Consider the following 27,122-nt stretch of genomic DNA (forward strand, 5'->3'; position numbering starts at 1 on the left):
TGCTATATTCTTCTACTCAACATGTTTTACCAGAGCTACTAGCCATTTCAGACAGACTTTTCATGTGGATTGTCTATTTAAGCTAAGAAAAAGCACTTCTACATTGTTAGGATTTCCAGAATCACAAGTAACGTCCCTATAAATTCTGTGCAAAGAGGATGAAAGTGTTAAAAACATGTCATAAGTGCAAAAGAAAGTTTATGGAAATAGCAATGCCAAACCAGAAGACACAAGTCCTTACAAGCTAATCCAAAATATGCTCATTTATGGATGCTTTAAAGTACAGTTCATCTGCATCCACTCTGATTTTATTTCTAATACATTCACTGTAAATAGGTGTGGAAATTTTTATTATTTTTCAGATTTGGTCGGACACGATCCTATTCTGCACTTGCAATAAGAGAAAAAATTACCTTCCCTTAACAGTTCTCCTACCACTAGTCTCATCCAACATTGATGTTCCACATTCAACTAAATTTTAAAGTTTGCCATTTATTTTCCCTTACTAACTTTCCAAATCTTAAACAAGTTTCATTTTTCTTTAAACTAGTATTCCACTTTTAAGGCATTGTCTGGAACCTCAAAATCACATTTATATTCTCAATATCTAGTAGACATTAATTTTTTCATTTGTAACAAAGTATACGTTGTGATCACCTCAATAACTGGTATAAGCACAAAGGATTTACAAAGGTTCATATATCACTACAATGAAGTAGTAAACACATTCAGGGACCATTAGTTATTGATTTATTTGCAATTACCCTTTACAGATGCTGTCCATATTACTCCCTTTTGCATTTAATCATACTGATTCAGTTTCAGGACAGGTAGTAACTGTTATTCCAAGCTCCACATAATGATTAATAATGAAAACAAAGCCGTAAGTACTTTGACAGGGCTTCCTCAAGTGCAGATACAAAGCACTCAACTTGCCAGTGCTGGCGAGTAATGAATTCTCTCCAACAAAAAGCTGATTATTTGACTACAATAGTTGTTAGCCATATGTATTATACCAAAAACGGGCTAATGCTGATTAACCATCACAGTAACTCGGCAGATTTTCAGCACTGCAGGAAGCAGACAGTACAAAATATGCAGGTGAGGTACAGCCAGACTGACTTCACAAATATGCCAACAGTTAAATAGGAAACTGTCCAAAACTGCCTTGAGGTGGAAGGCAGACAGCCTCTTATATTCATCAAGATTATAAAGCCAGAATGGACAATTTTTGTAATCTATTCTGGACCCCATAAGACCCAGGCCACTGCACTTTTTTGAATTAACATCTACTTGAATTACACGTAGCTTTAAAAGAAAATCAGCTATTATTTAGGAATTGTCAAATTGTCTTTCAAAATTGAAAAATTTACTGGAACTACAGTACATTTGTGAAATGCCTAACTATACTCACTGTTGAAAAGCAACACTTTATTTCTAACCCCAAATGTCTTTAGATTCAATTTCCATCTACTGAATCCTATTCTACTTTTCTCTGCTAAGTAAACAGTCCTATTAGGAACATTTTCTATTCCCTTTTTGAGTAATCACAGCCAATGATGAAAATGCTCCTTAATTCAATTTGTGAAACTAAGCAGACTGCATAATGGGACATTTCTCCGCTTTTCACTAGCCTGATATTCTCTACCCTAATCATACCACCATCATATACAAAACACAACTTTCCTAGCTTTTCCCCATATCCCTTATCACAGACCTGTTAGTAAGGCATCTCTTTTCCTTACATAATTTTAGTAGTCACTGTAGTAAAAAGTAGACTTTTGTGTTTAGTTTACCAAGCGTTCCAGGCTTCTCCGCCTCATTTACCTGGCTTCTCTATGAGCTAACACTTTTCCAGTGTGTCATCTATAAGCTTCATCAATAATTCTGAATGAGATCTGGTTCAGATTTTTGAGATTTATTCCAAGTCTCCCATAAAAATATTTAATAGCTTACAACAACAACAAAAGATCTCTGAAACACACCCTGAAAACATCCGATGATTCTCTTTGAAAGGCTCCATGTCAAGCCTTGCCATCTTGCCTTACTATTTAGGTTGATTTTGAGTAACAATTGTTTAATGTCAATAAATCTATTTTTGACAATCACAGGACAATTTTTATTAATCATTAGTACTAATCATATGTATTTTTCAGTTGCCTGTACTATTAGTTTTCCATTTCATGACTAATTTTTTAAATCTCAAATACAGTTTCAGAAGTCTCCACAAATATCTAGTACAATCATAATGAGGCAACTTCTTCGTCCAGAGAGAGACGAAAGAATGGAACCTGACTCTTAAGTTGCACAAAAATTACTTTGTGGGGGATATCAAAACCACCAGATTTTATTCAGTTCTTGAAGCCTAGTCCATGTACTCTCAATAGAGAGTTAATTTGTTTATGTGGGTTTGGACAGATGGTATGGGGGACCTTAAAATGAGTTTTACTCTCAACACCAGCAGTGGTTCACCCAACAGATCTGTTCTTTTTTTGTATTTGAAATCATATCTCCTTAGAAAGAATCCAAGCAACAGCTGGTATTGCTTTTTGTTAATGTTATCCCCTCAAAACCAACTCAATTTTGACATGAAACTAGATTCCATTTGTCTCAATTTCATTCCAAACATAGGTCCCTCAACAGTTTCAAAGTTTCTATTAGAGATGCCATACTTCATTCATCAGAAGCCACACCACAGGATGGGTATGAAGAACATGGACATTAGCGCTATTAATTTTTATGAGTGTTTTATATCAATGCATCTCTGTGGGCTCGGAGAGCACTGGTACTGCCAGCTTTTGCCAGCTTTCCCAGAAAATGGGTAAAATCCCACAGAATTGACAGACCACGCACTTGAGTTTAATGCTTAGAGAGATACCAGAAATCTATGATGGAGAGGCAACACCCAAAATTACCTGTAAAAAGTAAGAAAGTGTCTGATCCCAGGTTGAATCATCCTGTTTTAATCTACCAGACATTTCTAGAGCAAAAATCTGGATAAGTTTTAGAAAGACTGAAAAGACAATATGGATGAAAAGGGATCAAGACACTTGAGGGGAAAAACAGAGATGGATATAGCACGGAACTCGGCTCTAGAGCATACAGAAGCTGGCAGCATGCAATACTACCTCAGAGAAAAATAAAATTAAGAGAAGAATAAATGAAATTCTCATCCTGAACTCACAGCTTTACTACATCAAGAAGCTAAATAATCACCTCTGTAGATCTCTTCAACATTTTAATTGGAAAGATTATTCAAAAGTGCTCTCCCAAAAAGTTTTCAAAGAACAGATGAACAGTGAACGTACATATGCACCTGTTAAGGTTCATTCAAAGCCTCAGACATGGATAGGTTTTAATTCCAGCTTGAATGATGTCATGGGGAAAGGGAGGAGAAAGAGTGCCAAAATGCAGGAAAGAAAGGCTGAATACTAAGAAATACAAATGGGCTTTTCAGAAACTGAAAGCATTCCTATTCACAGCATAACTCTATGTGTATTTTATGTGTATCTGTAACTAGAGTGCCCAAGCCATACCAGGCAATTACTTAAAAGGTTATTCAGGGAATTCACAGTTGAAACAAACACTAGGAACCATGCAGCAACAGCATACGCATTTAGATTTCCTGAGTTTCAGTGCTAACGGTTTACTTGCAAGCTTTTAAGAAATAACAGCTCCTGCAGTTTCTGCTGCCAGGTCTAAGGGGTCCCCAGGAATTGTGCCTGGCCTTCCAACCTTCACTCTGACATCTGAAAACTCACTACAAGCTATTGTGCACAGCACAAGATGCAGCCAACTAGATATCAAAGTGGAGACAGAGAAAGGACTTGGAAGTGTTCCTCTTTATTTTTACCACTAAGTAACACTAAACCTGAAACTTGGTATCTTTAAAAGAAAAATAAAATCTGCATTAACAATACAAATGAAGAGGAACTCTCAAAACAGTTGAGAAACAATGAAGTGTAAGCAAATAGCATGTTTACTCTAGCCACCATTCGGTAAAAGGTAGGTAGGGAGTTTCACACTTGTAAGGATTTTCTGTGTATGCAGTGTACACCTTTAAATCTATTGTAGGAAGCAAGCACGGTGAAGAATGCCTGTGCTGATGCACTTCTAGACTGCAATACCTCCCACTGTGATACAAAAATTGAAACCATGTTGTGGTCAAGGGCACTACAGTGGCCTTTTGCTGCTGAAGAAAACTTTTCACCTGTATTTGATGTGAGGCTGGCCTGCTCCATTTTGCTTAGCTCAGGTTCTCCATAATGCTCTCATTTCAAGTGAGCTACACATCTTTTTCCGTCTTCTCTCAAAAATCAATGTTGTACACACAAGATAGCACCCACAAAAGTGTGGCATCTTGGCAAAACAGCCCCAAAAATCTTTGCTTGTGTTTCTAACCAGCGTCAACAAGCCACTCTGCATTCATGCTCAATTTGTGTATACACACACACTTATTCCTTCCTTTCTCCTGTCAAACCTAGACTACAGCAACACTTACTGTACACAACCCTGTCCAAATCACAAATGCTGGTATTTCATTGCCTTTCCAATACATTTTGTACACAAAATATCTTTTTAAAATTGTGCAAACAGGACATATTGCCCTACTTATTTTGCCCAAAGTTTCCTCCTCTCAAGTTCGTTACCTTTTTTTTTTTTTTTTTTTTACATTTGACTATGCGTAATATCTTAATCAATAATTTTCCCCCTCAATTTCACCCTCTAGCATTTTTTTTTCTTGCCGCTTTTACAGTCCTTGAGAATCCACAGTGGTGCAAACTTTATTCTCTCGAACTCTTCCTTGAGCCCTACTCCACTGGTCACGAAGTTATTTCTCACTGTCATTTGGACACCCTGAGCAGCTATATCTCTCCCTTTTCCACAGGGGAAAAACACTTGCAAAAATATAATGATGAATGTGAATTTCACTCCCACTTGTATTATGAAGCAACTTAAGTTTATGTAAATGGCCATCTTCTGCCTCATCTTGCTGGCATCCTTCTCTAGGACTTCAATAAAACCTTTAGCATAGCAAGTCACCTTACCATATTCCCCTTTACAGTAAACCCAACTGGATGGAGTGAGACTAAGTTAATTTTCGATTGCCAATACTCTACTTGTTTTAGCATACCTTACACTCAAAATACTAAAATTCCCCTATGCCTTACCACCTGCAAATTTAATTGCACCTTTTTTTTTTTTGCTCTACTTCTGTCTTCTGAAATTCTAAACCGTAATAACCTTCTAACCGCTTTTTTCTCATTTATAATCTGTACCTCTGCCTCAGTCTATTTTCAGTTGACAGTCATCTGCTATGTTCCTACTAACTCTTCACTTAGTTATTGTTTTTCTAGTTTCCATGCATTCCTAAATACCTACATGGTATGGGGAAAACTATATATAACAATTATTTCAGTTATGAAGAAAAAGACTTGCGCTGCTGTCTTTCCCATTTTTAAGTGCTAGTTCAATTAGCATGTATTTCAAAGTGTTTTTACAGTGAATAAAGTATCATAATGACAGGGGGATTTTCATCAAAATAGCATTTCTGAAAAATCTGTTTTGGATCTGGGCACAAAATCTATTTCTCCTAGCAGATCGTCCTCACTTTCTCATTTCTAATCTAGACTGCATGATTGTAAACTTCCACTCGTCAATATTCCAGCAAACATGGGATTGTTAGAGCTCACTTTTCATCTGCAACACAAGATTCACAATCACCCGATCCACTGTTCTCCTCTACGCTTCCCCAAGCTTACATTCAATTCTCTATTGAGCTCCTAATTGCCATTTTACTTCCAACTCCCCAAAGCTCCAGTCATCTTACTCATACAGCTGCCTCGACTTCCTCACCTGTCATTTCATTCTTTTATCTTCTATTTCTACCCCCAGCTGTCACACCAACACCTTAAATCATTCCATTTTTTGCTGCGCTTCTGCCTTCAGTCTGCAGGCACCGAAGGCAATATTTGGCAAGAGCTTTCACACATTAAAGCTGGGAAAAGACACAATTTGTACTCAAAGTAACTGCAGTTACTAAAGGCATTTAACTTTTTTTTTTAAAAGAGATCTTTTTCTATGTGATAACAACCATTGCTGCACATCAGATAAAAGGCTGGTAATGTTTCAGTCAAAATGTTACCTCTGGACCCCCTCACATTTGCCCAGAAGGAAATCCAGACAAAGTCTCCAATTTCTAGCTCCTAACTGAAAGAAAATTCTCTAATTCTCTGCCTCCAGATCAGACTCAGAAATTTAGTGGCATCACATTGACTTTTTTTTTATATAGCTATTAAAGGAATCTTTTTTTGTGCTATGGAGAAAAACAGAGGACATATTCAGAACTGCAGTTAGACTTCACAAAGCAATGCTCACTAAAATGTAACAAAACTTACTCCTCTCTCTCAATTTCTATTGTTCCCACAATTAAATACATACTTTTTCTGAAGTTCAAAAAACCTTGTGAAATATATGTAGGTAATGAATTTCAATAAAAAATATTGCAGTATCACTGATAGTTGTCTTTCAGGATTGCCTTGAGACCAAATAGCGTCTTAAAACGAAGTATTCAGATGAAACCCATTTAAAAAATGACATTTCAATATTAAAAAAAAAACAAGTTACACAAATACCTCTGCTTCATTCAATTATCAGTAAGCTAGCCAGAAAGATCAGCAAGTCTAAAATATTTCTGCTCCTTTCATTGGTCCCAAGTCTCCTACTTGCAGCTGGACACATCACTTGACCGAGGGGCCCTATACAGAAGTTCAGGCTTTTTTGATGCCTCCATCTTTTGATCAGGTCATGGTACTTCTCCTCCTTGCTAGTGAAGTCAAAGTTCAGCTTGAGTCCTGAAGTCTTTCAGTATTGTCTTCAATGTCTAGTACACACAGTGATGACAACTATGGGAAAAAATATCTACAGTATACAGCATTTTCATGAAAAGAAGAGAAAATAGCGTGTTGCAAAAGCATAATTAAAGGCAGTTACATAATTGTGTTTGAGAAACAGGTCCCTAACTCCTCATTTCCACTTGTCTAAATTAAGCTGCGGCAAACTTTTTCATCCAAGGTTTCAGTGCTAATACAAACCCACATTATCTATGTGTGCCCGTGACCTTAATTCTGCCTTAATCACATTTTTTGGAGGCTCCTATCGAATTGATCAGTACACCCTCTCAAAAAGTGTCCTTTTCTGACCCAGAATCTACAGAGAATGTAAAGAACAAAGGAGAATATAAATCACAAGAAGTCGAAAGAGTAAAACGTCTATAAAAAGTCTCAAAAATTTTAAGTTATAACACTGTTTAAAGGACATGGGGATAAAACAGCATGGAATTACTTGCATATTCCTCAGAAGAAAAAAAAAAAAAAGCCAGCAGCCAAGTACCAATTTAGAGAAACAGTTTAAGTATCTACAGAAAAGTAACTGAACAGAAGAACTCAATATATAATCAAGTTTTTTTCCTACTGATATGTAAGGTGTTCGTATTCGTAGCTTCTATGCACACTTTGATAGAGAGGTAAAATACAATGATTGATACAGGAATAAGTTTTTACATCATAACACTACAACTTCAGCCTTCTAAAAACCAAAAACCCCAAACAATGTATGCCTTGCTGTATGATTTGAGTAGGACCAGACAGAACTTCTAAACATGTAGTGCTCAGAAGAAAAATACTGGTCAGAAGTACTCTTTATGCCTGAACTAACTCTCACCATTGCTTCCATTAGCTTAATCGCTCCTCAACAGCTACAGCAGAGCTCTGCCTCAGATCAGGAAGGCTTTTAGGATTCTTCCTGCTCTTCCTGTGAAGAGCAAACGAAAGTGAGATTTCACATCACTTACATACTAACCTAACACCTAGCAGTCAGAGATGATCCTTTGCCCTCACACATGCTGATGCAGCTTTGCCTTCCCTTACACTGACCAGCACTGGTTTGACCCCATGGTGATCCAGCTGACCCCCCTAACCCAGCAGAACACCACCACCACAAAAACAAATTATGTTCTGCAAATAATGAAAGGAGAAAGGAGAAAATTGAGGCAGAAAACTGTAACCTGGTCAGTGGCAACAAACCATTAGATCTGTTCAACTGGTTATTAAGCTAGTAGATTACAAGAAAATTAGCCTTTGCAGTACATTATTACTGACTTTAAACAGAAGCTGGATATTTAACTCTTTAGCATGTTTAGAAAAGTTATTAGACAACAATACCAATCCAGTCAAGGCATATAACCCTTAAATCCTCAAAAGCATTTAGGCATCTACTCCTATTGGATTCAGTGACAGGAATCCCAACACCTTCGCAGAACTTCAAATACTAACTGCGTCTAAGTGCATAGGCACTATTTTAAGAAAAACAGAAAACCTGACAACTCTTTGGTAAATGGCCTACTCATTTGGATGTGCCTCTAAAGCACATTAAGAGGATATAAACTAGATCAACGTCTCACTCCTAAAAGATGGGCACATTCTACTTGTGTAGCTAATAACCGAAATAGAACTGGATGCAGACTGACCATAAGATAGCATCAAGTAACAAAAACCAGTCTCAGCTGTGTCATTAGTATATTGAACAGCACAATCCAATGATACATACTAAAGGGATATTCAAATCCCTTTGACTGGAACCGAAACAAGGTTACACTTTGCTTGCTTCTTCTCTTAACTTTTAGCATAGTAACTTTCTTCTGACATGAAATTCATGATGAATGAATTCAATTAGCAGAAAGATTTTTAAAAGTAATAAAAACGGGATTTGAAATATAAGGAACAATATTTCTAGCTCCAAAGCCTCCCATTTAAAATCTGTCCTGACATCCATAAATTATTAAAAATCAAACTTTTTATTCCAAAGAACCAGAAAAGGGTTGTTTCAAACAATAAATTTTAAGACAATCTAAGGCCTTGCGGAGTAGCTGATATAACTGAGTAAGAAGAGTCTCCTGCACAGGTGTTGGTGTGTTCTGACTAAGCTCCTAACCACAGCTCTGGCACGCACAGCCAGTTTTACTGGCACTGAGGCTGTCGACTCATACAGATTACCAGATGGTGGCTAGAAGCTTACTGTGTGTGTATCCTGATGAAAATGGAAATAAACTATACACAGATTGTAAAGAGCTCTTTCCTGTAATTCTCAGACCAAAAATAAGTTAACTTGGCACCAAGGTTGACAATATACACGTGCGCTTTAAAGTTTGGTTGTGTTTTGGGGAAGAACACAGGAGTTATCAAATACAACATGGGATGTATCCAATTAACTTTAAATGTGTCCCCCATACTGTCAGCCTTCCTTCCCCTCTCATTGTTTTTATGTTCACACACTTTCTGAAATACTTAATTAGTACATAATAGGCTGCTTTCCATTTAAAAACAAACAAAACACTATAAATAAGCCATAGTGCCAGCAGAGCCCTTTCAGCTTCTCTTCACTGTTATTTTCAAAACCATTTTAGCCTGGGTGGATTTGTGAGATCAAAGGAAGTCTACACACGTGTGGTTCAGAGCTTTGGTGGCAGGCAAAAACTGGCCGTGAAGCATCAGTTAGCAAAACAGAAGAGAAGCTGGAGAGGTAAGATCAGATCAGGGGAAGTTGAGTCAACAACAGAGAACGGGAGCAGCAAAAGAAAAAGCTGCCAGAGCCTCTACCCTGGAACTCAAGACAACATCTCTTTCAAATTACTGTTTTGTTTGGACAAAAACAATAATTTAACAACTGACTGCATAGCAAAAATTTCAAGTAAAATACACTTGAAATGAGGATTTATTTTTTTTAAGGATAGTCTTTAAAAGTAAAAATAGCTCCTATTTCATTCCTACCTTTATTACTATTTTTCATGCTTGGAATAATGCAAAACCAAGGATAATTTCTCATGTTAACCAACCCTATGATCTATGCTTAAATACAGAATTGGGGTATTTCCCCTATCACATTAACATGGAGATGTGCTGCTCCTTGATTATTTTATCTGCTGTCTCCAGGTTTGCACATGAACACCATATGAAACAGCAACACATTTTATATGAAGTGTGAAGAAGGGAGCTTGTTAACATCTTTCCTTTTAAGAACATCCTTTTACAGACGTTTTTTAGGGTAAGGGCATGAAAAATGCATATATAAGCAGCTGAGATGTCACAGGTATAGTATGCATTGTTACTACATTAGCTACAAGAACCAAGTATCCTAACCAAACTTAAAAATAATAGTATCAGTATACACCAGAAGTGTGGAAATATGAAACACACAAAGAATTCTCACTTGAACAAACAGTACCGGTGTGCATGACTGTCTTTTTTAAAAAGTCTGGTGATTTTTTCCTTTTCTTGTTTTTGTTCTTTTTAACCTAAGAAAACTTGTGGAAATTGCTTTTGACATTTAAATCAAGGCAGACACTCTCAATTTTTGCTGTATTACTTCAAGAGAACAATTTCTTTACAGGTGCCACAGAATGCATTGTAGGTTTGTTATGCTTGTTTGCTTTCTAGCATGAGCAAAACATTCCTGCAGTAATAAAAGCTTCTTTGGATGTGTAGTAATTGTGTGATTGGCTGATCTGCTCTGGATGACCTACAATATTTAACGTTATCTGAATTGTACATACACCAAATAAAAACTTCGTGAACATAAATACAGGAAAATGTCACAAATTATACAAGAGTTACAAGTAAACTGAGTTTGCTGGATGAGTATATGGTGATACTGCCATCATTTCAGCATCATCTGGCCCGTGCTTTGAGTAACCAAATTCTACACTAGCCTTTCAAACTTCTGTAAACACTTCGTAATTCGGTACCTTAGTTGAAAGAACCTAGAGCATTTACAAGGAGTGGAAGTAGGGAAGAGAGGGGTAGCTGCTCGGGAGAGGAAAGCAGCACTGACAGGAAACAAAAAAAACATTCTTTGAGATGAGTTATGAAGCTACTTGAGTACAAAAAATCACACAGTGTTTTTTCCCAAAGACAAAGCTCTAAGAGACTGTTGCAAAATTCCATTTTAAGAAATTAGACTGCACTTATGTAAAACCAAATACCTTTGCAATAGAGTATGAAAGCACACTTAACAACAAAATTGCTGTCTGTTGTAGAACATATGCTGTTTAGCAGCTGCGCTTTACACAAGTGATTGCCTTTAGCTGCAGCAGACTTGATCCACCCTCACTGTCTAAACATTACTCTGTAAATGATTTCTATTCCACTGACAAAAAAAAAAAAAAACACCACTTGAATATACATCGTTAAAGGGCAGTTTCCAAGGAGGAATCCTTCACCAAGGAAGCTTTCTTCAGGAAAATATAACCCTTACCTGCAGAGGTGTTATTGTCTGACACTTGTTCAGCCATCTAGAGCACGGGCTAGTATTAAGGACAAAGAAAGTACGAATGGGGTGGAAGGCAGCAGCCTGAGAGGACCTTTCTCAAACACAGAAAGGCCAACAAGAACTTCTCCATCCCAGTTATGCTCCTCCCGAAGCCTAAGGAGACCATAAATTCTCAGCGCTCTGTCAGACCTCAGCCTCCCTGCTGACAGAGACCTTATTTGGGTTACTGCAGGCACAGGAAAAGGTAAGATCAGCAAACCCTTGATTACACAACAACTTGCTTTAGTCCTGACCAACCCTGCCAGGCCTAAATTTGAACTGAAAATCCAATTATGCGAAGTCCTGTGACACACTAATATCATCTTCACAATAATGTGACACTCAAATAAATATAATGAAATTTTCTGGGGAAGTGTCTGATTATTAATTCATAAGCTGTTTGGCATACAGCCTTATTTCTTTTCATATCCACAGTATTCAAACAAAAACAATTAAGACTATTTTCTACTCCCAAAAGTCAAGCATTGTTTGAATATACAAGACAAACAGCCCTGCATATGATGAGCAGCACATGCTCCTGCTGGAATACTTACGGCACGGTAGAAAGATTCGTTACCATGAAAACTAAACACTAATGCTCAATTTCATTTGCCTTAGTGATGCTTACATATGCAAAGACTTTGTTTAAATATTGGAAAAAGACTGAAACACCAAAATCCATAACTTAGCATAGAATAGTTAATTTAAAAAATAAATACCACAGTCAGTGAGCACCTGAGCCCTTCCTTCCAGATTTTAGAGGTCTGAGTTCTTATTTCATATTTCAATCACACTTCTGTAATTCGAAAGACCTCCAGATTTATGGATGAATAATTTACACTGAACTATATTAAAATGGAAAAATGGAAAACAACTAGTACTGTTAACTTTGGCCTCATTCAATCACCATTAAGTTTGCTTCTTTTTTTTCCCTAAGCGTATCATGCAGTAGCTTCTTCCTTCATACTGCTCCTTCCTTTTAACCATATCTCTGGAACACCAGTGTAAGTTAACCACTGACTTTTATATTGCTAATGGTTCTTCTGGAAGAACATTTGTTTAAAAATAGCACTGATTATTCCCCTACATTCACCATTCTGAACATTTTGACTTCCAAGTTTATATCAATTCCAGTTAATTGTAATTAACATATTACATGAATTTTACCAATACCTAAAAATAACAAAACAGACCACTGCTTTGTTGTATTAGAAACTGTAACTATGTATATAAGGTTGCCGAAGTTATTACAGAGCTCTTCCCACCTCTTGTGTTGTATAATTTTTACAGTAAAATAGAACTTGAATAAGAGAAGAATTATAATTGGAAATAGACTTCTGTGGAATTCATTTTTTCTCCCTCACACAGGGAAAAAATCACTTTTTAAAAACAATCTGTATTTTTCAAGTGTAATGAGCTTCATAGCAATTGCATCCTAACCCAGGCACCCAGAGGCTGAACTGCCAAAAGTGTTGCAGAGGCCATTCTAATAATACTTCGTAATTTCTCTTTCCTTTAAAGAGCAGACACCTTAGAAATGCTATACCTTTAAAAAAGCATTACAACCGCGCAGTTACAAAGGAAAGTTGTACTGGCATAAGCTGCTTTGGTGGGATTTCACCTGAGCATGTTTCAGAAAGCATGCTGCAAGCACAGTGAACGTCTTCGTGAAGGAATAAGCACACCTGAACCCATCTCCTGCTCATCCCCTCTAAAATTCCCAAACAATTGCTGAATTTTCAAAGTCTTGATGCTTTAAATAAAAGGAAAACAAAGCATTATTCCACAGTTAATGAAATTACTCAATTACGGTCTCACAGGCCTAACCACGCTGATGTTACTGACAGTTGTACAAGTGAAGCTCTGTCACCCGCTGCGCGCTTTGTATGGGGCTCTTGTTCTCTTGTCAAGTCCTCTGAAATCATGCAGAGTCAAAGCCACTGGAAGAGCACAAAGCAAATGAGACAGTGCACTGCAGGAACTCCTGCGGCACGAGGAAACCTATGCACAACAATTCCCAGTCCTCCCGCTTTGACAGGGCTGTCCCGAGGAAGATAGCAACAGCTATTCTTGGTTACATTTAACTAATTTTTCAATCTCTCAACAAATCTGACAGGCCTTTTTTGTGTGTGTGTTTTTCTTTTTGTGTGTATGCGGTTTTGTTTTTTAAATTCAAGGCAATTTCAATAGGTCCCTTTTCCAGGAAATTGAAACATCTGCATATAAAAAAATTAGCAGCTTTATCGTCAGCACTTTTTGCTGTTATAGCAAGGAAGAGATTCACAGTCTCTCAGAAGGTGGGCTATTATTCTAAAATCTGTCACAGTATTTCTACTCAGCTACAGAAATATATGACTATGTAAAGCGTATCTACAACTAGATCAAATACATCTTACTTTCCAAAACTCTTCTCTATGCATTTTCAGTCTCAGGGGCCTGTTATTTCATTACTTAGCAGCATGTAATGACTCAAAACAAGCAACGTTTTTTAGCAAAAAGAATCCCCTTGGACGCTCTGCAAGATAATTTTATCAAGGGCCAATGGTTTAAAGTATCAAATGTAATTATTTCTACAAATGCATGGCTTTGGGTATCTTGATTTAACAAAGCTGCAATGATGTATGGAAAATTATATCTATGTTGTCTTTTACACATTTTTCTTTTAGACTTGTATTTTAGATCCATCTTTATTTGTAGATAACATTCTGAGCTTTTTTCTTTTTTTAGTTTTCTCCATGTAGGTGTGACATTTAAAGACACATTTAGGCAAAGCCTAAAACTAAAGCCAGCAACATATCATCTATTGCATGGCCTAACATACAAATTAAAACAAAAGCATATATTTCACCTAAAATGAAGTGTGTTTTTTTAAAGCGTTTTCAAAGTTTATAGTAGGAGCTTTAAAATGCTATTACCTAGCAAGAGATCTAATTCTTTTAAATTAGATTCCATCAAAATCAACTAAAGAACCTTTTTAGCTTACGTTAAATGGATCGTATTCTTAACATCTGGGTCACAGAACAGTAATTCCATAAGCAGAGAGGCATCATACCCTAAAGATGACTGCTCTTTGCTGTTTAATACCCACTGACACCACAGTAGTGCCAGCCCCCACTGTGTATCTGCTGATGGTGCTCCTCAACAAGAAGCTGCTCAGGCTGTCCTAGAGCTAGTCACACTGATCAGTTCACAAGCACACATCCGCAGGCTGGCAGCTCATCTGACTGCTTTCCCATCTGCAGGCACTAATTTGAATATTTCCCCTTTTTCTCTGCCACTGAATCTAATAGAAACTGTAGAAACTTAGTTTGATATTGCTGTTCTTTTATACAACATTAAAAGTTGCTCTTTCTGGGCAAGTGTTTTGGGTTTGTGTGGCAAGGTTCTTGTAGCCAGGGGACCACAGGGTGTCCTCCACACACAGTCCAAGCAGCACATTACATTAATCTCCCTACACTGAGGCTGTTTCACCCATGATGGTAATTGGTGAGCAATTTCCTTGTCCTTACTTCAACCCTTGAGCCCTTTCCCATCATATTTTCTCCCCCTATTCCCTTGAGGAAGAGGAGTGCGTGTGTGGTCATGGTGGAGTTTAGCTGTCCAGCCGGGTGAAACCACCACAGTAAGGCAGAATCTTTTTCCCCCATAAGCACAATTTTCTGGGAAACCTAATGACGGCACCTAAACAGATCCTCTGCTGATGAGTCCATGCATCCCCTTTCCCAAAGGGTCACTACACATACGTAACTCCTCCAAAAAAGTTCTCTATCCTATTCCAGTGACAACCTCCCCAGGCAATCTATTTCAGTGCTGCTGCAGATTTACTTTTATACATTTTAATATGTAGTCTCAACCTTTCTTATTGGATTTCTACTTCATTACTTCTTGTTGTAACAGGTCGTTTCCCTTTTTTTGCAGAATTTTCGTTTTTGAAGATATATCCTGTCTCCCCCTGGTTTTCTTTTCTGTTAGCCATGCACTTTCACCTTTTCTTTGACAACTTTATTGCACAGACTTCTAGTCGTTCATGTTGCTCTACTGTAGATGCTCCGCTTCTCTGCTGAAGAGCAGGGCTCAAACTGAGCATGATGCTGCAGTCAAAGCTACATGCCAGCTGAACAGAGCCGGAGGGTTATTCCACATCTCCCCTACAACATCCCTGGCTTGCATGGCAGTATGGCTTCCAGCTATTTTGCAATATCATGTCATTGTTGACTTATGCAACCTTGTTTTACACAACAAACCCTATATCCTATTATAAAGGAATGCTGTTTAATTGACCCTTTATCTTCTTGTTCCATGTTTGTACAGCTAATCTTTTTTGTAAAGGTAGAGTTTCCTACCTTTTTTTGCATTCCATGTTATTTCTTTAGATCAATTCTCCAATAGGTCAAGTTTTGAATTGTACTCCCGTCCTCAGCTATCATTACTGTTCCACCCCCTTCAAACCCAAATAAAATAAAGCAGTCCACAAATTTAGTATTTTTTCTGTTCCATTTTCCAGGCCATTAATGAAAACATTCTTGCAGAAGCCTATTCAATATATCTGTATTTTTCCAATCTGTTTTCTGCTGATTTAGGAAAGTTTCCATCAGGCCAGATTTCAAAAGCTAAGAAACAGTATCCAAAGCTTTATTAAAAACATAAAGGCTCTTACCTATTAACAATAAACTATAAATTAACAATATTTACTGCTTCTCCTCTATCCATGAGACCTCTTATCCTGTTAAGGATGCAATTTAAACTCAATTGGTACATCTTTTCCTTGCAAATACATTTTCACTGCTAAATCTTTTCCTAGTTTCATCCAGACATTCACGAAATTATTCACTAAATTTTCATTTATTCATTCCCAAATTCTTTGAGAACTTAAGCTATAATGACTAGTGTTTCATTTCTTAGCTTTTATTTTTTCCTCTCATCTGAAATAGACATTTTATTTTCCATACACCAGACTAAGATCTTTTACCCCTGTATCTGGTATTAATTTCCTTAGATATCTTACTGGAGTTTTACAATACCAGTGAAGGAGTACAGAAATAAGTATACCTGTATTATCTGTCAGTTTTCTTCTCTCTAATGAATGTCAAACCCAGAATGATTGCTTATTTCATTTATGACCCTTCCTGATTATTTTAGAACCACATCTTTCCAACTCTGTCCCAATTATGCCATTAATATTAATATAATTTATACTTAAGCTCAATAATCCAATCAAGTAATCATTTAGCTTTTAGCTTCTCTTCTGGTTGACAGCACAGAAACAGTAGATATGTATTTTGTGTACTTTCTTCCATCGAACTGAGAGGAAACTTGGGTTTCATACGTGTATTTGGACCCATAGTCTTATTAGCTACAAAAGCTATTACTAGTGTACGATTATTGGATTTTACTTCTGTAATTCTTTAATATGCCATTCCCCATAATTTCAAAATCTGTTCCACAGTCATCAGAAGTGTCCAATGCACCTTTTGATAAAGTTTTACACCAAATAAAATTTCAGAAAATTAAATGGTGTTGTAATATATTATACGTAGAAATTTAATATACCTGACAGAGAAGCTGCAATTGTCCTGTTAATAACAGAAATTAAACAGAATTTACTGTGTGGGGAACCTGAGAGAAATTAATGATATAAAAATAGTAAAAGTACATTTCAACAGCATAATGAAAACCACATTATCAAAGGTTCTCTACAATTTTAATGACCTGTGAGTGCATTTTAATTTAAATGTTTAAAGCAGTACTCTACGCAAATTCTTAATCTAATAATATTTATGCTATTGATTCTGACTTATCAAGGGCTAGATATATAAACAATTTAGCCTAATGGCCTGTTACTATATGATTTGAGCCTTGCAATAAGGATTTCAAAATCAAATGTAAAACATTAAAAAAAATTTCCAGATATTTTTTCCACTGTTTCAGGGATACATTTCATCTCAAATGGACCTTGGGTTTTAAATTACATATTAGCTATTACAGGATATTACAATAACACAATGCATTGTCTGTCCTTGGAGTGAGTGCACTAGCTCAGTCATATTTGCATTTACTTAAAAGTAAGCACAGGCATTTGTTAGATCATTATTTAGGTACAAGACACAGAAGAGACCTTAAATTATTTTCATCACCATAGCTGTATCATTAATGGCACAGTCAATACAAATGTTTACAATTTTGTCTCAAGGATACAATTTCATGACAATATATTTGCTTTTTACTGAACATGATACAATCCAAATACCTACATTTCAAAATTGGATAAACTCCTGGATAAGTTCACTCTGTGAATTTTTGTTAACTTTAACTAACTAACATTTTATTGGGGAGGTAAAGTTGACTTACATATTTAAACTAAGGCTACACTTCAAGTTCCCTTTATACCACATAGAATTATTTTCATTATTGTAAATAAGAACAATTTACAGCATACTCTTTAATAAATACATCGCCACATTGAAATGAATTATTGTATGAAAGAATGTAAGTCACATAAGAGATGTGAGAAGTGACAGAATCTTTTGATATAGTCAAAGAAGATGAGGTGGAACATAGAAATTTGATTCCAAACGTCATATAAAATGATTTGTCGAAGGCAAGACACTTCTATACCTAATGCTTTCCACTGGAACAAGTGCTCAGAGCTCAACTGTTGAGTGAAAGTGCACTATTAATAATTTAGATTAAAACTGTAGTTCAATAAATGAGCACTACAGGACAGAGTTCTCAAAGCATCCTTGTTTTAAACACAATTTTAACTCACCCTCTTGCCCTCTACAGACTCTGCCATTTATTTCTAAATAAAATAATAAAAATAATACAGTAAAATACTATAATTCAGATGAAGTAGTCTAAAGTAGTATCTTTTGTTAGGAGGAAAGGAAGTAGAAACAATACACCCAGGAAATGTGAAATGGAAAAAAAAGAGTATGGTTCTGTTGTTGGAAAAGATCTGTTAACCTCGTACCTAAGATTCTAGATTATCGCTTAGCCAAGTCAAAATCTAGTACATTCACACACGCCCATATTTTCTGATGTCTTATTTCTGGACCCACTCCAGTTTTCTAATCCATTGATTAAATAAAGACATCAAGGCCTCTGGTAGGACTCATTTGGGAACATAGTATCTGCAGAAGCACAGAGACTTGCCAGAACCTGCCAACTAACAGTACTTGTGAATTTCAAAGAACAAGAGAAGCCAGACAGGCACACTACCTGTGCAGTGCTTATGTATTGTGGGGTGAAACATAACTCCATAGAAATTTGCTATAAAAAACCTGATGACTTCAGTAGAAATAGAAATAAAAGCAGAACTTCATAAAACAAGAAATATTCATCCATTTACAAGTCAAAACAAAAGGAAAAGGTATCTATGAGAGTCTAAGATGGAAGTTTCTAACCACTGAATGATGAAAAGGGAAAGCGGAAATGGACTGACTGGCAGGTGCCTCAGGAAGACTCAGGTACTAATACGTAGGCAGGCTGTGCAGACAATTATTTCCAATACACATTGACAAGTGCTTTAAAGAGCAATGGAACATAGATATACACACCACTATACATTATAAAAACATAAAACTTACAGGTTAAGGACAACGAAAAGATGAAAACTGAAATAAATGGTAATTTTTGTCAGAAACAACTTGCGTACCAGTATCAAACAGAAAAACTCCCTTTGAAAAACAAAATGGATACAAATACACAAAAAAATCACCATATACATATCATTACAGAGAGAGGAAAAGACAGAAGTTGATTCTGACTACAACAAAGTAAACAAAAATATTGCTGTGTTTTTCTTCGGAAACATTTTTAACTCTAACAGCAGTTCCCAAACAAGAAAAATAAGCCCATGTAACAGTTTTAAGAACCTAAAAAACCACCTACATTTTAGAATGTTTACCTCAATCTGGAAAAGTAAAAACTACAATTTAGTCCTAAAAAGCAACTTTGAAAAATAAAGAAAAGAGTAAACAAAATTATTTCAACCAAAAAAACTGTCAGAAATTCATCTTTGATTTTGCACAACCTGCAAACTAAAACAATACATCTTGCTCCATTCGAGTTGAGAAATTTTCAACTGTTAGTAGATGACCAATTTTTTGCCTTTAGTCTCCCAGATGTTGTATCTTTTAAACCCTGGTAAAACAGGCTGAAATGCCTGAAAAGATTGCAAGTGTTATGGAATAGGCCAGGATTTCTCCAAAGTTACAAAAGAAACAGAACAACAAACATGTCTAGTCAGTGCTCTTTCTCTAAGGTGATTATATCAGGCTCTTGAGAAGTAGTTTGCTAGTTTCAGCTAATCAGAGTTCCTATTAGTTTCTATTGAGAGTAATTTTTTCAGGCAATCACATTAAAAAACTGATACTTAACCTGTACTATTTACAGGTATGAAACATGTCACTACAGGACAGACTGCTCTCAGTCATGTTGGACAACCACCCTTCACAGCAGCTTACTAAAATGTAACTGAAAAGAATGTTGCATACCTTTGGATATCTCTTGCCTATCTTCGCAGAATCTTTAACTGGACCATATGAAGACCTTTCAGTATCAATCATTTTTTGCTGCCTGGCTTCCTGAAGAGCTTTCTGGGTGGGACCCTCTAAACCTTTTTTCCTTTCACATTCATGGCATGCTACAAAATAAAACCATCATTAATGTAATCAGGATACTTTTTTTTTTTTTTTTTACTTAATCTTCTGATCTTCTGGAAAATGTTTCTTTACTTGATATTATCTAGACACGTGAAATTCTATCAGAAATTCCACTTTAAATAAAGATATCCAGGTTACTGTGCCATGCACGTCAAGTATTCCAAGACTGCATATAACGCTGTTCCACTGATTGCTTTGTGACCTGTTTCAGCATAACTAATGATACCCTAGACTTTGCCCACAAAATGCTACAGAGGCTTTGGATCTTGCTGTACAGAAGAATCACAGTAAAATGGATGCAACTGATCATCTTGCTGAATCCTAATATTTCCACCAATGCACTTCTCTAATTTACAGCCTGAGTTTCCTTTTGTTTCCTTGTCCTTTCTCCCAATGCACCTTTTGGACAAGGAATTACTTACCAATAGGGAACAGCACAAAACTCCTTAGCTGTTATCATAGCTGTAGATTGTCAGAATAGGCTGAACGGAATACAAGGAAAGGTATAGCCCATACAGACTATTGCACGGTGCATCTGGATCTCCCAGGATCTGGCAAAAAGTATACTATTCTCCAACACTCAGTATTGGCAACTTCCATATGTCCGAACACAGTCCCTTGCAATCCCTGTATCTTGTTAAAATGGTCTGCAATGTGTGTGAACGTCAAGAGGGAAAAGAAAGGAATACTAATTCCAACAGGTTTTGTGCACTTACCACCCCTCCAGTTCTTTGCAAAAAAAAACTCACATTGAAAAAAATTAGAGCTGAAATCCAGACTGAAACAAATAAAATTAACACTACACATTCCTAAATGTTTGCTGTTGTAACAAAGTTTTACTAACCTTTTTTCAACCTTGACCACAAAATTCAAACTTTGACTTACTATAGGGGGAAAAAAAAAGAAAAATCCCTCTCTGCTCTTGAGGCAAAAATCATGGATCAAACAAGCACAAAACCTTGTTGTATACCCAAACTGTGACACACTAACTGATAAAAAGAGCTATGTCTGCTCCAACTAAATATTCACATTCTCATTGCTTTCGAAGTGAACACTACAGATACCCTAAGTAACTTTTTCTGAGGAGCTGTATACTGCAAAATCGTTTCACATGCAAACACTTTCTCCTCACTCAATAACTGCTACCCACTAATTAGCATGTTATTCACAGGGTACTTGGTTTGCTGGTGCCTTTGAAATACACGTAAACCAGCACAGTTATGACAGTTGAAGGGCTTAAAAAGTCAGTAAGCACTGAAAAATGGCAAAATACCAAAGAACTGTTGGATGGGGCTTGCACTAAGATGGCAACAGCTTGTGTTTACAGATTTTTCTATTCTGATTGCACTGTAGCTAGAAATGGGACAACCAGGTTTAAGTACTTAACTGGTGTCTTTTAAATTACTTCTTACATGACCTTCTAAGAGCACTTACACCACATAAAGGAAAGAAAAAGCACAATAAACAGCCCTAGCAATGAGTTAATTCAACCATGAGTAAAGAAACTCATTGAGTGCAACTTTTGAGTATAATTGGGTAATAAATTAGCAGCTGTTGTTTTCAGAAAATACAATAAATGTACTGAGCAAGTAACAGTTTTATAACACATTTTTAAAACCACTTGTTATACTAGCATTCAGTTCGGTTTATAAGTAAGCAACAATCTAGATTGCTTAAATCCTTTAGGCAAAAGTGATCTTTTTTCATATCACCACTTAAAATTAGGTCTTGATCCCTAAGTAAGGGTGCAAGTGCTGAAAATGTAAGATCAAGTTATACCAACATATCCTTCAGAACTGACTTCTGAGTAAGCATAGCAGAGAGAGGAAAATTCTATCAAATGGCCAAGTCCTAATCCTAACTGTGAACTAGTTCCTCTCCTATTGTTAAGTGTCCTTTCTATCAACTCTAAATGTGGCAAGTGAATAGGAAACAAAAACTTATACCTGCAATTATTTTAAGAACACCTGAAGAAAACTTCCTCTTCAACGATTTGGGTATGAGCACTCTTTGCAAAAAGCTAAATGGCAGTCTGACTGGCAGTGGTACAGCAAAAAAAAAAAAACCCACACCCTATCAAATAAATAACTTTAAATTACATGCTCTACTGTGGATGCTATCCTATTCAATTATTTGAAAAGCATCACACTGATGGCTGCTACATCAAATGCCTTAGTAAATCCAGAATAGTGGTCTTAAACATTAAATAGTTTCACTTTTTTTTCCTACCTAGCTACCAGATACAAAGTTATAATGAAAACTTCGTGAATGCTATGAAACTTCCCTTGGTTCTTAATTACGTTCTCTATATGGCTCACCCTGAAAACAAGAAAACCCACAATGGATTGGATGTGCTGGACCACATTGCTACCGTTCAAAACCTCTAACTCTTAAGCAATCCTGAAACCAGTTATAAGCCACTCTGGATGCCCTCCAGCCAAAGCCATCGTTCCAGGTGTCATCTGGTCAAGTCCAGGTGTGGGAGAGAAGCAGCACCAGGGGCAGTGACAGAATCTCCTGTGGCAAGGCAAACAGCCATCCTCATACCACCCTGCTCTGCAAAAAAAGCAGGCAGCTAGCCAGAAAAGGCATCTCACCTTGGCAAATGACAACTTGCCAATCTGAATGTTCATTGTCTTCTAACCAAGACGTAGGAACACACAGAAGTCAGTCCTGAAGACATAGCAACTGAGAAAATACAGCTGTAGGTCTCCTTACAGCAGAGACTTTTGAGTCCAACGCTACTTGTTCCTTCCAAACTGAAACTTAAATTTAGAGAAAAATGCAGCAAACGTTTCTCCATCTATGCACTGCTTGCTTCTCAAGGTCTCAATTATACCTTCTTATGAGTAAGAATTCAAGAGGCAATAAAAAGTATCTGAATAAAACTATTACCCACTGAGACACGCGTAGATGACCAAAAGAGTGCAATAAGAATTATGTAGTATTAGCAGACAAAGAAATGAACTGAAATATCAGTTAATTTGTGATATGCAGCATATTAAGCAAAGTAAGACTTGTACAAGCACATGGGTGGCTGATGAGCTTAATAATTTGTGCTGGAGACAACTTATTTTATTTTTTTTTAATTTATAAAGTGCTCCCCTGCTTGTCACTTTTTGGTACTATAAAGTGCTCTCAAGAGTTTTGGAGAATAAACAAGTACTGTGAACAGCCGGAGAGCAGTTTTTAGAATCACTCAAATAACTAATCAAAGTACATGTAGTTTGAAAAATACAGTTGGGGCATCTACAATATAAAGCACTGGCATGAGGGAAGAACCCCACTATCTATCCTCAATCCAGAGTATAATGGAAAGTTGAATGCTACATGCCCCTCTCCTAAGTAAGAAAATAAAAAGCCCGTTCTCTTCCTCACTGTCTGAAGTGGGATGAAGATGAGTCCAGTGCTCTTCAACAGGGCAGAGGTTTATACCCTCAGCTGTAAAAAAATGTAAAGACTAAGGCAGAGCACATCCAATACATATAGCCACAGAAAGATACCTGGGGCCTGAATTGTGCTTTGCTGAGGAATACGGTATTAATTCATACAAAAACAGAATCAGAATCCAAAACAGAAAGATACTGTGAACACTGAAGAGACCACTGTTTTAACACATCTGAACTCTATATTTAAAGAACTTTTTATTTTAGTAGCTATTTGCTTCCATACAAAATTAAAACTGTAGCTTAGTTTATACCAGGTAGGACTTCAAAACCCTTTCAAGTCCTTATAGAAAGGAAATCTGGTAAGTTCTTGAACTGAACAGAAGAGAACTGTAGTTGGGTGTGTTTCAAGGGACTCCTGGAAATCCTAGTTGCAAGACATGCTTTGCTGGGCATGGTGCATCACGTGGTCACTGATGTGGCTGAAAAATTTGGGGTTCTCTAATATCAAATCTGAAGTTCTGCTCACAATGAAGGTAGGTTCAATCCCCCTTCCCCTGTGAACATTTTATTGTCAGAGAGTAGAGTTCACTGTTTCCCCCCCTTTTTTTTTTTTATCATCTCATCTATTTTCACTAATCTTTTTGAAACCTACTTTAAGACTTACCTCCCTCTGTCAAATGTAATTGAAATTGGAAGGTTGAAAATTATTAGTTGGAAGAGATGCTGACAAAGAATGGGATAGCATAGATTTCACTTAACTTGGAAACAAGAGGACAATTAAGTGCTAGTTTTTGTAGTTTTTTTTGATGGAGTTAAGAAAATGTAATAGTTATGGATTTATTCAAAACATCAGGTAAGTAGTACCATACCATACAGATAAAGACCTTATCCCAGCAGGTATTATATCAGCTTGCATTACTATTAACCTTCTGTAAAAGTGAGACATGCTAAAATATGACGCTGGATTTCATAATGCTAGTATTTTCAAATTGTTCCCAGACTGCCATGTATACCTTCTCACAGTCAGCTGAAAAAACTCAATCGTGAAAAAAGAGTTAGTGGAAAAAATAATAAAAATCTGACAAAATAAGATTTCTACGACAAAGTCCTTCCACAGTTGCTCATTCATATTGTCATGAGCAGTTTCACTGTCCTCAATGGATACACTTTAGAATAAACATTCAAAAGATACAATTGCCACTGTCACCACCACAGCTGATAAACATTTATAGTACAAGCATTTTTGATTTATTGATACACCTTTTTTTAAAAAAAATAATTATTACAACACAGAACCCATAACCAGTCTGAGTTTGTTGATAGAAATATTTTACCTTTTGTCACAGGACTCTGAACTGCATATCCAGACTCTAAGTTATGTAATGTAGCTTGTAAACCTGTAACCTATTGTAAAAAAAAAAAAAAAAAGAGAAAAAGGTGATATCAAAATTTTGCTTTTGAACTGTCTGTTCACAACACACAGCATTTATATCTTCATATTTAAATAAATTATATGTATTTTTTTTCCTTTTCTGATTATCTTCAAGTTATAAACATTAATCCTAATTCTAGATTTTGGAAATGTCTAGTGAAACAACATGATAAAATACAGGCAACATAGAATTTCTTCAAATACTTTTTATAACTCCATTAAAACAATACAGACAAACAAAGTACTTGAGATCACACAGCAACCTCAGCTTTTACTGCTCTCACTGATCTTTAACTTAATGGCACAATATGACATGCAGCTTTATCATAAAGAAAAATGACACAAAACTTGTTAAGTTACAGAAAAGCCATCAGTCTAGAATTCTTCATCCAATTCATCACTGGATAGGTCTTACTCGAGACTTAGCGGATAGGTTCCTGAGATTTCATAGCTTTGGAACTGTTTTATGTTTTGTACTCCTTATTTAGCATAATTGTATATAGACAGTAACCTTTCTTTTTAGGACATCTTTCTTTTATTTAATGCAATTTCAAATATGTAATCCTCAGTCATTTTAAAGTAAACCCTCAGGTGACCTGAGCAAAACTGGAGGCAAAGGAAAGGAGGAAATGAGAGATGAGAACTATTAGAAGAGAACATGAGCATGCTGAATTCCTTTCATGTCACCCACATGCAGGTAATGCTACTGCTGAAAAGCAGTGTATTTTCAGAGTTTCATTTTAAGTAAACAACCTATTGGCTAAACACAGGAAAGATAATCTCTGTTCTTCATCCATCCTATCTCTGCTTATAGTACCTTCTGCTAAAAGAGTGGAATGTCATGTATATCAACATATACATCTCGTAGGATTACAGGAGTAAAATATTACTCCATTATTCCTCTCGCAAGACAGAAAAACTGCGTCTGGTACCTACTATTTGAGGTAAATTACATTAAGGTAACTAAACACCTGGTTATAACTAGGAAAAAAAAGAAACAGTAATAAACTTAGACATTTCTAAAGGCATAGATGGAACCATATGAATCTGTGGGGATAACATACCTTTCCTCAAGATGTTGAGGCAAAGCAACCCAGGGTCTGCACATTATTTGCTCAGTGCTGCCCTTCAAGAGTCAGCAATGACTGAGAACTACTACCTTACGGCACTAAGACTCACATATTTTCATTATTAATATTTCACCAAATAACACAAAACTCACTATCCTGCTTCAAGCTATCAGATAAGTGAGTTGATTTACCAGAAATATCCTGTTTATTTATCGAATTATATACCAGAAGCATTCCATGCAGCTTTGCAAGAGGTGTTCACCATAATTTTACCTGTCCAACTGCTCTGTCTCTCTCCAAACTAGTTAACATTTTCTGTCTCAATGTAGTCTGGTATTTTTCAGTCAGCTGCTTCAGCACTGGTTCATAGGATGCATAATGTGCCTTCAGCCTATGAGCAAGAAGATGACAAATAGTTCCTCAACAACTTCACAAAACTACTAATATCCTAATCTTACACAGTTAACAGAATATAACAGAATTTCAGAAGGACAGAATTATGGAATTAAATGTTAAAAAATTAATTATTATACCTCTGTACCAATGGCCTAGCTTGAGCTTATTTGCAACCAAAGCATTAGAGTAAATTCCACATAGCAAGTTCACGGTGTAAAAAAAGAGAAGATACCAGCTACAGGAATCACAATTGCAAAGGTTCTGAACTCAGTGGGATACCAGTTACCTTTACAAAGGACAAAGGATCCAAAATCATTACATATTCACAGCAAAAGATCCGGGTGAGAGAACATGTCATTGATATTTTTAACTATTAGAAATACTGTATAATTATTAATACCACATCACACCATGGAAAACATACAGAAGTTCATTACGAATTAATAGGCATGGAAGCATACAGTACATAGAAGAATAGTCTGATGGAATTAGTTTACCAAGACACTAAGTAAACGCATCTAGCTTTACTATAACACTTTAAATTCCACCATATTATCTTATTTCCAGGCAACAACTTGGCTTTTTGTTTTGCTTTTTTACCTTTTAATGTCACAGATAAGCCTGTTTTTCTCCTGGACCACTCGCTTATGATGCATTCGATGGAAGTCACGTTCTTTCTGCATTTTTAAGAAAGCCTCTTTTGCTTTGCTACACGTAAACAGAAAATACATGAGAAAGGTATTAGCCTCCTCCTGTTGCATGTTGAATACACACAGATACATTTTCAGATATACACATGACTACTTCT

The 27,122-nt window shown here is 36.3% G+C and overlaps 1 protein-coding gene across 3 annotated transcripts in view; it reads right to left on the reverse strand.

The window, feature by feature from the left end:
* Positions 1-27,122, reverse strand: part of SPAG16 (sperm associated antigen 16) — a 399,263-nt gene that overhangs the window by 335,734 nt on the left and 36,407 nt on the right. For all 3 annotated transcript variants that reach the window (XM_083841616.1, XM_083841615.1, XM_083841614.1), the window contains 4 exons: positions 26,915-27,022; positions 26,192-26,309; positions 24,751-24,820; positions 19,860-20,008 (listed from right to left, as the gene is read on the reverse strand). In XM_083841616.1, the coding sequence (XP_083697742.1) occupies positions 19,860-20,008; positions 24,751-24,820; positions 26,192-26,309; positions 26,915-27,022 (445 nt within the window). The remainder of the gene's footprint in view (positions 1-19,859; positions 20,009-24,750; positions 24,821-26,191; positions 26,310-26,914; positions 27,023-27,122) is intronic.

This window comes from Anser anser (genome assembly GCF_964211835.1).
Source record: "Anser anser genome assembly, chromosome: 6".
Taxonomy (NCBI): domain Eukaryota; kingdom Metazoa; phylum Chordata; class Aves; order Anseriformes; family Anatidae; genus Anser; species Anser anser.